Here is a 16,028-nt window from a genome sequence, read left to right on the forward strand (position 1 = left end):
TTGCATTAGACTGCATTGACCTTCTGAAAGAGATAGTTTTGAATTCTTCTGAGTTACAAGTCTTTTATCCACTTATTCAATATTATTCCTTAGTTTCTGAGCTTGGTTCTGAAGGAGCAGGAGAGCTGTATGGTACCAGGTACGGTTAAAGAATTCTTTGCCAGGGAAGTCATAAGGGATGGGCAGGAGCAGCACAGTGTGAGTTCTGTAATCTCCACTCAGAATGTAGCCACATTCTTCTCAGGGAAGTACAGAATTCCGGCATTTTGTCTCAGTGGACTTCTCACACCTCTTTTGTGATAGAAGGTATGTCCACTTTCTCAAGAGTCACCCACCCCAGTACAAGTATCAAAGCTCACCTTGCTGTCTCCCACTTCAAAGAACTGCTTTTGGGACCTCCTGCACACTGAATCCTACCTGCTGGGGCTCTTGCTACCTGCCTGATTAGCTCTTGTATGTGCCCACACACATCTGTATTGCCTTTGCAATCACCAGGAACCCATGATTATCTCTTGTTCCAATCACATCCATGTACACTTAGCTGAGTGGTACAGGGCAGAATATCTTTTATGAGCCCCACCCCACATATAAAGACAGCTACTTGCAGGAATCTAGTTCTGAGGTACTTAAAAGAGTCATAAACATCTGGTAAGTTATTTAGCATTCTCTGAGACAATATTCTATGTCCTTGGATGGCTCTGTTATACTCACTGAAAGCTAATATGTGCATTTTTCTTTTTCTCTACACTTTTCATAAAAGGTTATGCTGACGTAGACCTTACTAACAAAAGAGATCTTTCCGATGAAGTCAGGATAATTCCACACATCATCAAATGCTTTGAATTGGTTTCCATGGAAATCAGAAGATGAAATAAAGCAATAATTTCAAGGCAGAGCAGCTGAATTGAAGATAATAGTAAAAAAATAGTTTGATAAAGGAAATAGAATAAAGTAATCAAGAAGACTCCACTCAATTATTCGTTTTTGTTTACTTTCAAGTGATTAATTTGTCTGCATTTATTAACTTGATGAGATTAAGCAGGCCATCCTAGTGATTTATTTTGTAATTGTTTCCAAGGTTTGAAATAAGCTGTGGAGTTATTGAAGGTGGAGATTTAAATTCAATTACTCATGAAGCAGGTGATGCTTCTCCTGAAAGAATAACTGAATTCATGACCTTCCTGTGTTAACATTATGAATGAAAATTATTAATTCATCTGATAGTATCTCCCAAAGACTTTTAGAAGTCAATTGGCATCCTTATACTTCACTAAAAGTCAGCAGCTTCAGAACTGAACTTGTAATACAGAGGATCCAGACTGAAAATAAAGGATTTCATGTTTAAGACTAGTATTGCTAGAGCCTTCCTTGGAGCCCAGGCTGTGGTGCCATCATTAATGGAATCCACTAGCTCAAGCTTTGAATGTCAAAATGATAGCTTTCTTTGAACTTGAACAATGGTTCCCATTCTCTTTACCTTTGGATGACATCATTCAATAAGATCATGCTTTATTTTGAGAAGAAAGAGAGAGATTAAGAAAAAAGAGAGGTAAGAGAGAGAGAGAGAGACCTTGAGAGTCTTTAATTGAAATGACTAATTGCTTTTTTTGTCTGTGTTCATTGTTGTATATATTTTCTATTCTTTCTGTGGGTATAGTAAGGATAGACGGGGTTCTCCAAACACTAATCCAGATGCCAACTCTCCATCATCCAAAAAGGCACGGAACACATCTAAGAGTGGGAAGTAAGTGAAAAATGCCCTTGTGCAACTAACATAGCTATCACAAAGCTGTGTGCTGTCCTCATTTTGTCATCCATTCATATTCATTCAAAAGAGATTTGCGGAATGACTCCTGTGTGCCTCTCACTGGGCTAGTCACTGGGAAATTTAAATGAGTGAGGCAAGAGTAAGGAATATTGGATGTGGGAAGAACTAAAGAAAGAGAAGGAGAGAGAGGAAAGTTAAGAGATGGCTTTGGAAACATAGCTTTAAGGGCAGACTACAAAGGGCAAGGACTTACAGCAATGCAAGATTTGGACTATGAGTTTTAAAAAATTAAGGAAAAAAGCAGCACTTATAAATCATTTTATGATTTGCAAAACCTATGAAAATTTGTATTTGATCAATACATGAAGATAGAGGGTTGATTTAGAAGAATTTCGAAAGCCATTCCATAAATGTTTTGGTCTAAATACATGTGCATGTACATTGTAACCATATCTCTGATTTACATTATATATATATATTCTTGTAACTAGCATGTACCATGTCCTACCTGAAACTGTCTTTTTGGTATCACCAAAAATGTATTGGTTGAATATTTGCGATGTTGTATTTACTGATTTGGGCTAATTCCAGAAAACAACATTGGCTGATCTCTCTCACTATTTGATTCAACAGAGCATGGCAGTATGAAATGGTGTCATCCCCTGCAGATGAAATATCTCCAATTAGGCACTTCCCTTTCAAAGTGGCCACAGCCCTTTGCTGAATGACTCTGGTTCTCTGTAAGCTGTCTCTCTCTAGGGTGTGGGACATTGTGACAGGCAGAAATACAGCTCAGAACAAACACCCAGGACACATCTAGGAGAAGATGAAAGATTCCTTCATCATGCTAAAAGCCCTAATCTAGCAGTAAGATATGTCACTACAAGAGCATGGCTTTGCAATGAAAGGTGAACTTGTAATGGTCATAATTTTTATGTATTCAGCCTTGGACCATAAATGCTGCACTTTTAGTGTGATTTTATATTCAATTCCCAAAGTGAAAGATATATTGGTTGCCTTTCCCCCCCTCTTTTTCTCTTCCTGAATACCACTTCAGGTTTGCATATAAAGTTGAATGTGGACTATCCTGGAGAATATAAAAAGCAGTGGTGAAGACAAAAGACTGAATCTTAGAGATCATTTAGAAGTCACTTCAGATATTTATCACTGAGCACCACAATCAAAATGCTCAGTGATTGATGTACACATTCCCAAGCAGATGAATGTTTCCACATTAGCCCCAATGCATCGTCAGCTTGCATTCTCAGTTAATAGAGACAGCATTGGAGAATCAGTTTTAACAACCCCATGCTTGCAGAAATGACAGGCCCTGTCCAGGTACCTTGTACACAAACATCACACTGACAAGGCAGGATGCAATCTCCCATTTATTAGACCCTGATGTATAATTATGATGGCTGTTGCATTTCGAAAGGGCATTATTTTGTTTCTTTTGGCTTTGTAGGAACCTAGCCTCATACTTTTTGAGTGCAGAATCTCAGTGTAAGCCACAAAAGAAACAGTTGGTAACATTTGAGTTAAGATGACATAGAGAATGCATACCTAATGCCATATCCAGGTTGTTAACAGTGGGAGGCCAGCATAAATGCATTCTTAAGTAGATAAACACAATCTTATATTGCACTTGCTGCATTTGGACACATCCCAAGCTTATTCCAGGGTGAGGGCCTCCCTCTTCACACATTCAGAGCTAGGTGTCTCTTATTTGCCATGTACATAACTCAGATTGTTAGTTCTTTTTAATTCTTCATTATTTTTGTTGACTATTGATGTAAAATAAAAAAAGTTTTCCAATATCCAATATCCTCTTCATGGGTATGTATGCAAGCTATCCCTTTTCTTACTTATCTCCCATCAGTTTTCAGGGGGATAACAAAAATTCTGTCTCTGCACATTTTCTCCTTCCAAGGATATTTTTGTCAACAGGAGCGGTACTGATCTTCCATGAATATGGGGAAACTATTGGGTGGGGGGCATTTTTCACACTTTCTAGAACAGTATCTAGCAATGGGTATGCACATCTTTTATAATTCAAAGTGGTTATTTCCTATGTAATTTTTGTTTGTTTGGGAGTGCGAGGTGGTGGTGGATGGAGACAGGTAGATTTCTCTACCCCGGGACATATTCCCGTGGTATATTTTCACCTAGTCAGCATTGAGGTTGCTGCTCAGCTGGGTTTTCTCATGTTATTTGACTTAATAACAGTGGGATATGGGGCAGACTTTAAGAGTTTCTCTGTTATTCTGAGACCAGATAAAGGCTGGGAGATAGAGTGTTCTTTTCTTCTCTGAAAAGAAATTGGGTCTCCTGTTTTTTTCAAAGAAAAAAAATGCAAAAGTCAAGGTGCCTCAAATATACATCATGGCTAAAAATAATATCTAATATGTGTTGAGGGAGTGCTGTGGGTCAACCTCTCGATACATTTTGTCTCATAAATCCTAACCCACCAAAAGCTCATGAAATAAGCACCATTGTTATTTCTATTGTACGTATGAGGAAATTGAAGCTTAGAGAGGATATTGTGAGCCTACATGGGGTCTCCAAATGAAAAATTTTGGGAAAACCCTATTTTAACATTACTATTTATAATAATAATAATTACAGAATATTGAGCTTTTATTTTGTGCCTTTGTGCTAGACCCTGGACAAAATAGAGAAAAACAAGATATAATAAGTGCTTTTAAGGAGCTCACAGTCTTATTAGAGGAGAGACAGAAGATGGTGATGAGGTGTTTATGATGAAGCAATCATATGGTTCTATGTTAGAGGCAATGCCAGGGTTGAGGTGGGGAATACATCATGTGGGAAAATCAATGAAGTCTTCTGAGAAATGACCCCTAAACCCTCTAATTATTTCCACTTACCAGGTAGCAAGTCTAGGTCAGAAGTGGTAAATGCAAATTAGTCACTAAGGTGGGCAGAATCCTTGGATGTTGATAAGAACAAGTTGGAGTTGTGGATTAGGTCAAAGTTAAAACTGAATGGCCAATTATGCCTTTTTCTTCTGACTTCAATCTATTTGGGGCAACTGACATGCAGTGTAGCATGCTGAGTAGCTTAAGAAACCTATAGCTTGAAAGTTGTGTCAGTTCTGCTTGCTGTTTCATTGCCTGGACCTGAAACTGGATAGTCAACCCTCTGTTTTGGGGAGAAACAGATGGAATGGGATGTGTCTGAGCAGCAGAGCCAGCTACCCTGGAAAGGACTTTGAGGGAGGTACACCCAATTGCTTCTCTGCCAACAGTGAACCAAATTGACAGAACAGAAAAAAAAAAAAACACACAAACACCTATCAGTGCAGAACCATACCTCTGAGAACAGGAAGCATAGGTTTTGCCAAGGTTGACCCATGACCAACCAGGCCAGGTCACTGCATTTAACCTCACATTTGGTTCTCTTTGGTAATGTGATTCTCTTATTCTGCCCAACATATCAGGCTACAGACAATCCACTCACTGACCCATTGGGTTGTTCCCAGCAAGAACTTAAACTGTGAAGGCTGAGCATATGTGGTAGCCACAAGAGCCATTACAAATTTTCATTTTGTATCAAAATGTACTTTACATGAGACCAACTCTCTTGCTGAAAGATAAAGATATGAAGACTTAAGAAGGGTTGGTCACTTCCCACAGTCACATATCTAGTTAGTCACAGAGGTCAGCCTAGAATTCCAATCTTCTCATACTTATCCCATGCTCTTTCTACAATGTATGCCACCGTTCTTCTCCCAGATAGCAAGATACTTCAACTAACCATGCCAAAGGAGGCTTGGAACCTTGTCTCCGGATGTCTGGTTGAGTGCACTGCCCTCCATATACCATGGTACCTGTGTGGGTTGGTTCTGTTAGCCACTGTGAAAATGGAGACTTTGGGGAGAAATTTGAATCATTATACTTTTAAAAAATGTATCAGTAATAATGAAAAAAGGAAATAGTATGCAATTTTTAATGCTTTACTTTTCTCTAAAATACCATCATTTTAGTTGTGTTTGGACAGTCACTTTTTCTCAACATTTTTGTTGAGTGATCTCAAGCTTTTAACACACCACTTCATTCAGGAAACAATAAAGAGAACTTGTAGATCACTACAGCTAGCCTCCCTCAAATCAGCCAACCAAGGTTGAGGTGGTGGTGGTGGTGGTGTGTGTGTGTGTGTGTGTGTGTGTGTGTGTGTGTGTGTGTGTGTGTAAACTGATTCACAGGTATCAATTTAAACATTAGATTGTAGGCAGTTGCTGATGATGATGTAAATCTATCACTACTCTCAGCCTGAAATGTTTTTCACGTAGACTCAGGCTATGGAATGACAAGACCTAGTTCAGTTTTCAAATACTAGTGAATGCCATGCATATTACAGGTCTAGACAGACCACCCAAGCAAAGTTCCTTGTAAATGATACCATAAATGTTGAACTAAATACCATAAATGCTGGCTAAATGAATCAGGCTAGAGAGAGAGAAAGATACTAAAATGGAGAAAAAGCAGTACAAAAGGGAAATATGAGATAACCAAGTCAAACCTTGCTCACTTCACAGATCTACCCAGAGCCTACACTGGTAGCAGATGCCACAGGAAGACTGACTGACTTGGCTTTGCTAAAATTGTCTCAAAAAAAACCAGACCTGTTTATCTATTCAGCAGCCTCTAGATGAAAGTAGTCAGGAGCATATACCTTCATAAATAAACACACCAACACATTTTTGGTTTTGATTGGCAGGAGCCAAAATAAAAATTTGCCTGTTTTAGTAAAGAAGAGGTGAGGTCTTCTTTCTTTAGTATGAACTCAGAGTGGTCAGTTTTATGTTCAGATTCAGCTGTTTATATATACATCACGAGAATCAAGTCCTTCATACTATGATCTCATGATTATGCCGTTTCCTCTCATTGAGAGCTTTGTATTACTTCTAAGACAGAAGGCTGTGACTACCACTGAAATACCTAGTTTTGCCTCTGTGTATGAAACTGTGTGTGTGTGTGTGTGTGTGCTTTCACTTCACAATGTATGTTGTATGAACATAGCAATCAATGGCTAAGTAAGTATTGAACTTTGCAAATAACTACTATAATTTTATGTGATGATGATGTCAATAGTACCTTATTTTACCTATTAGATTAAGTCTAATATAACAGAGGCTTGTGACAAACAAAAGCATTAAACTGATATCTGTTTATCTCCATGCCTTCCTACTTCTGTTTCTTTTTCTTTCCATTTTTTTATTGAAGTATTATAAGTGTACATATTTTAACATTGCCCCCCCACCCCACTCCCAAACATGCCCTCACCCCCCCAGTGTTTTGCATCCATTGGTTATGCTTATATGCATGCATACAAGACCTTCAGTTGATCTCTTATCTCCCCCACCTCTCCCTAACCTTCCCGCTGTAATTGGACAGTCTGATGCTTTACTACCTCTGTATCTATCTTTTTGTTCATCAGTTTATAAAGTTCTTTATTATCCACAAATGAGTGAGATCATGTGGTATTTTTCTTTCATTGACTGGCTGATTTCACTTAGGATAATGCTCTCCAGTTCCATCCAGGTTGCTGCAAATGGTAAGAATTCCTACTTTTTTATGGCAGCATAGTATTCCATTGTGTAGATGTACCATGGTTTTCTGATCCAGTCATCTGCTGACAGGCACCTAGGCTGTTTCCAAATTTTAGCTATTGTAAATTGTGCTGCTATGAACAAAGGGGTGCATATATCCTTTCTGACTGGTGTTTCTAGTTTCTTAGGATATATTCCTAGGAGTGGGATTACTGGGTCAAATGGGAGTTCCATTTTCAGTTTTTTGAGGAAATTCCATACTGTTATCCACAGTGGCTGCACCAGGCTGCATTCCCACCAGCAGTGCACGAGGGTTCCTTTTTCTCTGTATCCTCGCCAGCACTTTTCATTTGTTGATTTGTTGATGATAGCCATTCTGACAGGTGTGAGATGGTACCGCATTGTCGTTTTGATTTGCATCTCTCAGATGATTAGTGACTTGAGCATGTTTTCATCTGTCTCTTGGCCTTCCTTCTGTCTTCTTTTGAAAAGATTCTATTTAAGCCCGTTGCCCATTTTTTTTATTGCATCATTTATCTTCCCTTTATTAAGTAGTATATGTTCCTTGTAGTTGTTTGAGAATAAACCTTTATCAGTGATAACATTTGCAAATATGTTCTCCCATACAGTGGGCTTTCTTGTTGTTTTGTTGATGGTGTCTTTTTCTGTGAAGAAGCTTTTTATTTTGATGTAGTCCCATTTGTTAATTTTCTCTTTAGCTTCCATTGCCCTAGGGGCAGTGTCAGTGAAGAAGTTCTTTTGACATATGTCTGATATTTTGTTGCCTGTGGATTCCTCTAGTATTTTTATGGTTTCCCGTCTTATGTTTAAGTCCTGTATCCATTTTGAGTTTATTTTTGTATATGGTGAAAGTTGGTGGCCTAGTTTAATTTTTTTGCATGTATCTGTCCAATTTTCCCAACAGCATTTGTTGAAGAGACTGTCTGGACTCCATTGTATGTTCATGCCTCCTGTGTCAAATATAATTGAGCGTAGTGGTTTGGGTCAATATCTGGATTCTCTATTCTATTCCATTGGTCTATATGTCTGTCCTTGAGAACAGTGGCTTTGTAATTCAGCATCACATCTGGTATTGAGATCCCACCTACTTTATTCTTTTTTCTTAGTATTGCTGTGGCTATTCGGGGTCTTTTTATATTCCAGATGAATTTTGGAGAGTTCTTTCTAGGTCTGTGAAATATGCCATTGGTATTTTAATGGGAAGTGCATTGAATCCATAGATTGCTTTGGGTAGTATGGACATTTTAATGATGTTGATTCTACCAATCCATAAACATGGTATGTTCTTCCATCTGTTTACATCTTCCTCAGTCTCTTTATTCAGTGTCCTATAGTTTTCCGCGTATAGGTCTTTTACCTCCTTGGTTAAGTTTGTTCCTAGGTATCTTAATTTTTGGGGGGTGATGGTAAATGGGATTGCTTTTTTAGTTTCTCTTTCTGTAAGTTCAATATTGGTGGTTAAAATTGCCATAGATTTCTTGGCGTTAATTTTGTATCCTGCTAAATTGCCAAATTTATTTATTAAGTCTAGTAGGTTTTTGATGGAGTCTTTCAGGATTTTTATATACAATACTAGAGGCCCAGTGCACGAAATTCGTGCACGGAGGGGAGATGTCCCTCAGCCCAGCCTGTACCCTCTCCAATCTGGGACCCCTCGGGGGATGTCCGACTGCCCGTTTAGGCCCGATCCTGGTGTCTCACAATCCAGGACTGCTGGGTCCCAACTGCTTGCTTGCCTGCCTTCCTGATTGCCCCTAACTGCTTCTGCCTGCCAGCCTGATCACCACCTAACCACTCTGCTGCCAGCCTGTTTGCCCCCAACTTCCCTCCTCTGCCAGCCTGGTCACCCCTAACTGCCCTCTCTTGCAGGGTTGATCACCTCCAACTGCCCTCCCTTGCAGGCCTAGTCCTTCTCAACTGCCGTCCTTTGCAAGCTGGGTGCCTCCCAACTGCCTTCTCCTGCTGGCCATCTTGTGGTGGCCATCTTGTGTCCACATGGAGGCAGGATCTTTGATAACATGGGGGCAGCTATATTGTGTGTTACAGTGATGATCAATCTGTATATTACTCTTTTATTAGATAGGATAGAGGCCTAGTACAGGGGTGGAGGCCAGCTGGTTTGCCCTGAAGGGTGTCCCGGATCAGGTGGGGGTTCCCTTGGGGTGTGGGGCGGTGGTTTTCAGGCCAGCCACGCCCCCTGGTAACCCAAGGGGAGGCCCTGGTATCTGGAATTTATTTTCCTTCTACAATTGAAACTTTGTAGCCTGGAGCAGAGCCAAGCCTGGGGCTCCCTCCGCAGCCCGGCAGCCATTTCTGTTGGGGTTATAATTGAAACTTTGTTGCCTTAAGTGTGTGGGCCCGGCCAGGGTGTGCGGAAAGCTTTGCTTCCTCTGTTGCAGGCGGCAACCCTGGCCTGCTCTCTCAAGCTCCATTCTGCTGCCATTTGTTTGAATTTGTTTACCTTCTATAATTGAAACTTTGTAGCTTGAGTGGGGGCTTAGGCCTGGCAAGGGCAGGCAGAAAGCTTGGCTTCCCCTGTTACCTAGGAAACCTTGCTCTCTGTGGCTGTAGCCATCTTGGTTTGGGTTAATTTGCATGCTTGCTCTGATTGGATGGTGGGCATGGCTTGTGGGTGTGGCTTGTGGGTGTGTCGGTGGTATGGTCAATTTGCATATTTGTCTATTATTAGGTAGGATCATGTCATCTGCAAATAAGGACAATTTTACTTCTTCTTTTCCAATTTGGATGCCTTTTATTTCTTCTTCTTGTCTAATTGCAATGTCTAATACTTCCAGTACTATGTCGAACAGGAGTGGTGAGAGTGGGCATCCCTGTCTTGTTCCTGTTCTTAGGGGAAATGGTTTTAGTTTTTACCCATTGAATGTGATGTTAGCTGTGGTTTTATCATAAATAGCTTTTATTATGTTGAGGTATGATCCTTCTATTCCCACCTTGTTGAGAGTTTTTATCAAGAAAGGGTGTTGGATTTTGTCAAATGCTTTTTCTGCATCAGTTGATATGACTATGTGATTTTTATCTTTCAGTTTGTTTAAGTGATGTGTCATGTTTATTGATTTGAGGATATTGTACCATCCTTGCATCCCTGGGATAAATCCTACTTGGTCATGGTGTATGATCTTTCTGATGTATTGCTGGGTCCAGTTTGCTAGAATTTTGTTGAGGATTTTGCCATCTAAGTTCATGAGGGATATTGGCCTGTAATTCTCTTTCATTGTGTTGTCTATATCTGGTTTTGGTATTAGGGTGATTCTGGCTTTATAAAAGGAGCTTGGAAGTGCTCCTTCCTATTGAATTTTTTGGAATAATCTGAGGAGGATAGGTTTTAGTTCTTCCTTGAATGTTTGGTAAAACTCCCATTTGAAGCCGTCTGGCCTCAGGCTTTTGTTACCTGGAAACTTTTTGATGACTGCTTCAATTTTTTCCATAGTTATTGGCCTTTTGAGATGTTTAGATTCTTCCTGATTGAGTTTTGTAAGGTTATATTTTTCTAGGAATATGTCAGTTTCCTCCAGTTTGTCCAGTTTGTTGGAATAGAGTTTTTCATAATTTTTTTAACAATCATTTGAATTTCTGTTGGGTCTGTTGTTATTTCTCCTCTTTCATTTCTGATTTTCTTTATTTAGGTCCTCTCTTTGCTTCTTGGTGAGCCTGGATAGAGGTTCATCAATCTTGTTTATCCTTTCAAAGAACCAGCTCTTGGTTTTTTTTATCGTTTGTATTGTTTCTTTGGTCTCTATGTCATTTATCGCTGCTCTGATCTTTATTATTTCCTTCCTTCTGCTTACACTGGGCTTTTCTTGTTGCTCTCTTTCTAACTCTTTGAGTTGTAGGGTTAGGTAATTTATTTCCATTGTTTCTTGTTGTTGTTTTTTGCAGTAGGCTTGTAGAGCTACAAACTTCCCTCTCAAGACTGCTTTCGCTGTATCCCATAGATTTTGGATGGTGTGTTTTCATTGTCATTTGTTGCCAAGATGTTTTTTTATTTCTTCCTTCATATCTCTGGTAACCCAGTCATTGTTTCATAGCATGCTATTTAGTCTCAATGTGTTTGATTTTTTTTTGGATTGTTTTTATTGTAGTTGATTTCCAGTTTTATGCCACTGTGATCTGAGAAGATGCTTGGTGTGATTTCTATCTTCTTGAATTTTAAGAGACTTTGCCTATGTCCCAGGATATGGTCTGTCTTTGAAAATGACCCATGTGCACTTGAGAAGAATGTATATTCTGTGGCTTTGGGGTGAAATGTTCTGAAGATGTCAATTAATGCCATCTGGTCTAATGAGTAATTTAGGATAGATGTTTCTTTGCAGATTTTTGTTTAGAGGATTTGTCCAATGGTGACAGTGGGGTATTAAAGTCTCCTACTATGAATGTATTGCTGTCAATCTCTCCCTTGATATCCTCCAGGAGTTTTTGTATGTATTTGGGTGCTCCTGTATAGGGTGCATATATGTTTACCAGAGTTATTTCTTCTTGTTGGATTGCTCCCTTTAGTATTATGAAGTGTCCTTCCTTATCTCTTCCTATGTCCTTCACTTTGAGATCCAATTTGTCAGATATAAGTATTGCTACCCCAGCTTTTTTTTCATTTCCATTCGCCTGGAAAACCTTTTTCCATCCCTTCACCTTCAGTTTGTATGTGTCTTTTTTCTGAGGTGGGTTACTTGTAGACAGCAGATATATGGGTCTTGTTTAATCCAATTTGTTACCCTGTGTCTTTTGATTGGGGCTTTTAATCCATTTACATTTAAAGTTATTATTGATAGGTACTTATTTGTCGCCCTTTTTATTCTTTACACCTGTGTTCCTTCTTCGCTTCCTATATTTTTTTTACAGCAGACCCTTTAGCATTTCTTGCATTATTGGTTTGGTGGTGATAAATTCCCTTAGTCCTTTTTTGTCTGTGAAGCTCCTGATTTCACCTTCAATTTTGATTGATAGCCTTGCTGGGTACAGTATTCTTGGATTCAGACCCTTTCTTTGCATGACTTTGTATATTTCATTCCATTCCCTTCTGGCCTGATGAGTTTCTGTTGAGAAATCAGTTGCTAGTCTGATGGGGGTTCCTTTGTATGTAACTTTCTGTCTCTCTCTGGCTGCTTTATGATTCTTACTTTGTCATTGTTGTTTAGCCAATTTAATTATAATGTGCCTTCGTGGGGGTCTTTTGGGGTTCATTTTGCTTGGGACTCTGTGAGCTTCTTGGATTTGTGTGGGGTTTTTCTTCCCAATAACAGGGAAGTTTTCTGTCATTATTTCTTCAAATATGTTTTCTATTCCTGGCTCAGTTTCCTCTCCTTCTGGAACCCCTATTATGTGGATGTTGTTTTGTTTTGTTTTGTCCCAAATTCCTTTAGACTGTCCTCCTGCTTTTTAATTTTTTTTTCTAGAAGCTGTTCTATTTGTGTATTTTTTCCCACCTTGTATCCTATTCACTGATGCGGTCCTCTGCTTCTTCTAGTCTACTCTTGATGCTTTCTATTGAATTCTTTACAGCAGCGATGTCATTTTTCATTTTTTCTTGGTTCTTCTTCATTTCCTCTTGGTTCTTACTCATATTGTCGAATTTGTCTTCCATTCTTTTCAGCCACCTTATGACCATTTCTCTGATTTTTTTCTCTGACATGTTGCTTGCCTCCATTTTGTTTACTTCCTTTTCTGGTGTTTCCTGCTTTTCTTTCATATGTGGGCTGTTTCTTTGTCTCCCCATGATCTCTTGTCTCTAGATGTCTGGTTATGTAGTTCTCTCTCTCCTGCAATAATTTAATGGCACAAAATACACCACAACCAGGTACAACACACAAGGCACTGAACAGAAATGTATTCACAATATTAATAACCCCAAGTAAAGGTGACCACCAGAGAAAGGCAAATTAGGGGATAGGAGAGAAAAAAGAAGAGGAAAAAAAATAAATTAAATAAATAAAATAAAATAAAATAAAATAAAAAAGGTGTGCCAAAATGAAATTGGGAAAACGAAAAAAAAAAGTAAGAGTGGAAAGAAAGAGAATAAGGAAGAAAAGGTTAATAAACTATATATATGGGGAGAAAACTCCAATAGAACAGTCACTAATCTCAGCAAATGCCAGCAAGAAGTACCTGGAGATTAATACAAACTACAAACAATGACTAATATCAAGCAAGGCGAGGGAAAACAGAAGAAAAAACAAAGCAAACAAAAAAAAATAAGCAAAACAATCTCACAAAAAAGCATAAAAATTGATATAATCAACATTCAAGCAAACAACAACAAAAGGACAGAGAGGAAAACAATTTTTTGAATAATTAAGACAGAGAAGAGAGAGGTGTGTATGGACTGGGAACATGGGATTGGAAATTAGATATATAAGTAGGGTGAAATTTTAACAGGGGGTAACCAGAAAGAATAGGGAAAATCTAAAGCAAGAAAAGGGTAAGAGAAACAGGACACCAAAAGGGGAAAAGTTAGGAAGAGAGTGATGGCATAAAGGTAGAGTTGAGATAGAGTAAAACGATGCTAAAGGAAAGATGAATATAGAATGTAGAACACTAATCCCAAAGTAAAATAAAGAGAAAATAAAATGACACTTTAAAAAAAATAAACGGTAAAATAGTAGTAGCAATAATACTGATTGAAAATAAAAATGTAATAATTAAAAAGGTAAAATCAAGTGAGGAAAAAAGAAAAAAATTAGTTTCTTAAGTAAAAGATGAAAAGTAATAAAAGTAAAAAAATATATATATATATATATATAATGTGCAGTAGTGAAAGTCATTCACTTCCTCTATTGTTCTGTTAGACCTGCCTGTTTCCCAATCAGGACATTATTGCAGTTCCCTGCATTTTACTGCTCCTCAGTGTTGTAAGCCAGTCCTGATTTTTAAGCAGGCAGTGTCTTAATTTCTTGTATTCCTTTATTTGTGATTACACAAGAGTCAATTTGTGATTCAGCCCCTGGGTGGCAGTGTTTCTGGATTGATTTCCAGGTCTATAGGTCCTCTCTAGCCTGTACTTAGATCCTGCTTTCCCTGTGGCACTCAATACCAGTTTGTGGGAGTGGGCTGCCCCAGAGCTGGCTCTCTGACCATCATTCCCCGCTCCAATCCCCAAGTTCCAGAAAAACAACTTTCCCCTGCAGTCTCCTAGGGTGTCCCCAACTGGGTGATCCTATGTATTGGGCTTAGTAATCAGAAGCAAGGATTTGAAGAGGAAAAAGCCCAAGTGTGCAAACAACGGGGCTGCACGCAAGTCTGCGCAGTCCCCCTTCCCCCCTTTGGTCTAAGCAGCCAGCACACTTTTAAAATTTTTAGGCTGTCCTTTTGCGTCAGATCAAAATGGGTAGCAGCTCTGAGGACCCCCTTCTACATTCATGGATCACTCCAGCCCCAACAGCCACGGATTTTTCTAGGTGCAGACTTCCACTGGTCCTCTGGCTCCCGCAGTGCACGCGTTTCTCTCTCCCACCAGGACCAGAGACCTCACCTTATCCCAGGCGAAATCTGACCTTTCCGTGGTGGAGTGTAGAGCTCCTCTGAATCCACGTGTTTGCTCCAATTGGGGACTGGTGTTCTGGGGTTCACAGCTGTTAGGTGGGTGCCACATTTGTAGATTTTCAGGCTTCCGATAACATCCACTTTCTCCTGCAAGATGGCACGGTCTCCGCGTCCAAGCCAGTCGCTCCAGGAGGGAACCCAGCAGCAGTGGGGCTGACCGGTCAGGGGAGTCCCGTCCAGCAGTCCCCCACCTTCTCCTGGAGTATAGCTGTCCCTTAACTCGCCAACAAACATTCCCTGTGCGACACTCAGCTGTTCTTTCTTTCTGCTCTGGGACAAGGCTCGGGACATGTCTGTCTATTCCGCCGCCATTTTTTCGGTCCTCCTTCCTGCTTTTTTTCACTCTCCTCTTTGATCCCTCCTGCAATTGCTTCCTTATAGAAATAGACAAATGACAAAATTATAAACTGATATCAGAATGTATTCATAGCCCAGCTGGCATGGCTCAGTGGTTGAGTGTCCACCTATGAACTAGGAGGTCAAGGTTCAATTTCTGGTCAAGGCACATGCCCGGGTTGTGGGCCCATTCCCCAGTGTGGGGCATGCAGGAGGCAGTCTATCAGTGATTCTCCCTCTTCATTTATGTTTCTATCTCCCTCTACCTCTCTGAAATATATGTGTGTGTGTGTGTGTGTGTGTGTGTGTGTGTGTGTGTGTGTGTGTATGGAATAAGAATGTATTCCTAAACACAGATTTCAGTATAGTGTGCCTGAGAATCAGTTCATTTGTAACCTAATTGCCTTTTTCTTCAATATTCCCTTTCCAGGGTCATGAGAGAACTTTGGTCACTGCAAAAAATCAGATCTATCCCAGAAATCATATTTATTAAGAAGGCAGGAACGTAACCTATGACATTTGAAAAATACTCTTACTAACAAGGGTAAATAACACATAGGCTTGGAATACTTTGAAGTTTAACCTCCTGCTAATCAGCTGTAATATATGGCTGTTCAAAGATCTTTGTAAATAAATTAATCATGCAGTATTGTGTGTACACTGAGTGGCCAGATTATTATGATTTCTAGAGGCCTGGTGCATGAATTCATGCATGGGTGTGGTCCAGCCAGCCTAGCCATGGGGGGTGGACACAGGCAGTTGGCCGGCCAGCCTGCTGGT

At 39.7% G+C, this 16,028-nt stretch overlaps 1 protein-coding gene across 2 annotated transcripts in view; it reads left to right on the top strand.

Moving 5' to 3' along the window:
* Positions 1-16,028, top strand: part of HS6ST2 (heparan sulfate 6-O-sulfotransferase 2) — a 358,595-nt gene that overhangs the window by 295,908 nt on the left and 46,659 nt on the right. Inside the window, exon 4 of one of the 2 annotated variants that reach the window (XM_008156954.3) lies at positions 1,658-1,744. The exons of the other annotated variant lie outside the window; for it this stretch is intronic. Within the exon in view, the coding sequence (XP_008155176.1) occupies positions 1,658-1,744 (87 nt within the window). The remainder of the gene's footprint in view (positions 1-1,657; positions 1,745-16,028) is intronic. 2 annotated transcript variants of the gene reach the window in all.

This window comes from Eptesicus fuscus, chromosome 1, assembly GCF_027574615.1.
Source record: "Eptesicus fuscus isolate TK198812 chromosome 1, DD_ASM_mEF_20220401, whole genome shotgun sequence".
NCBI classification, from domain to species: Eukaryota; Metazoa; Chordata; class Mammalia; order Chiroptera; family Vespertilionidae; genus Eptesicus; species Eptesicus fuscus.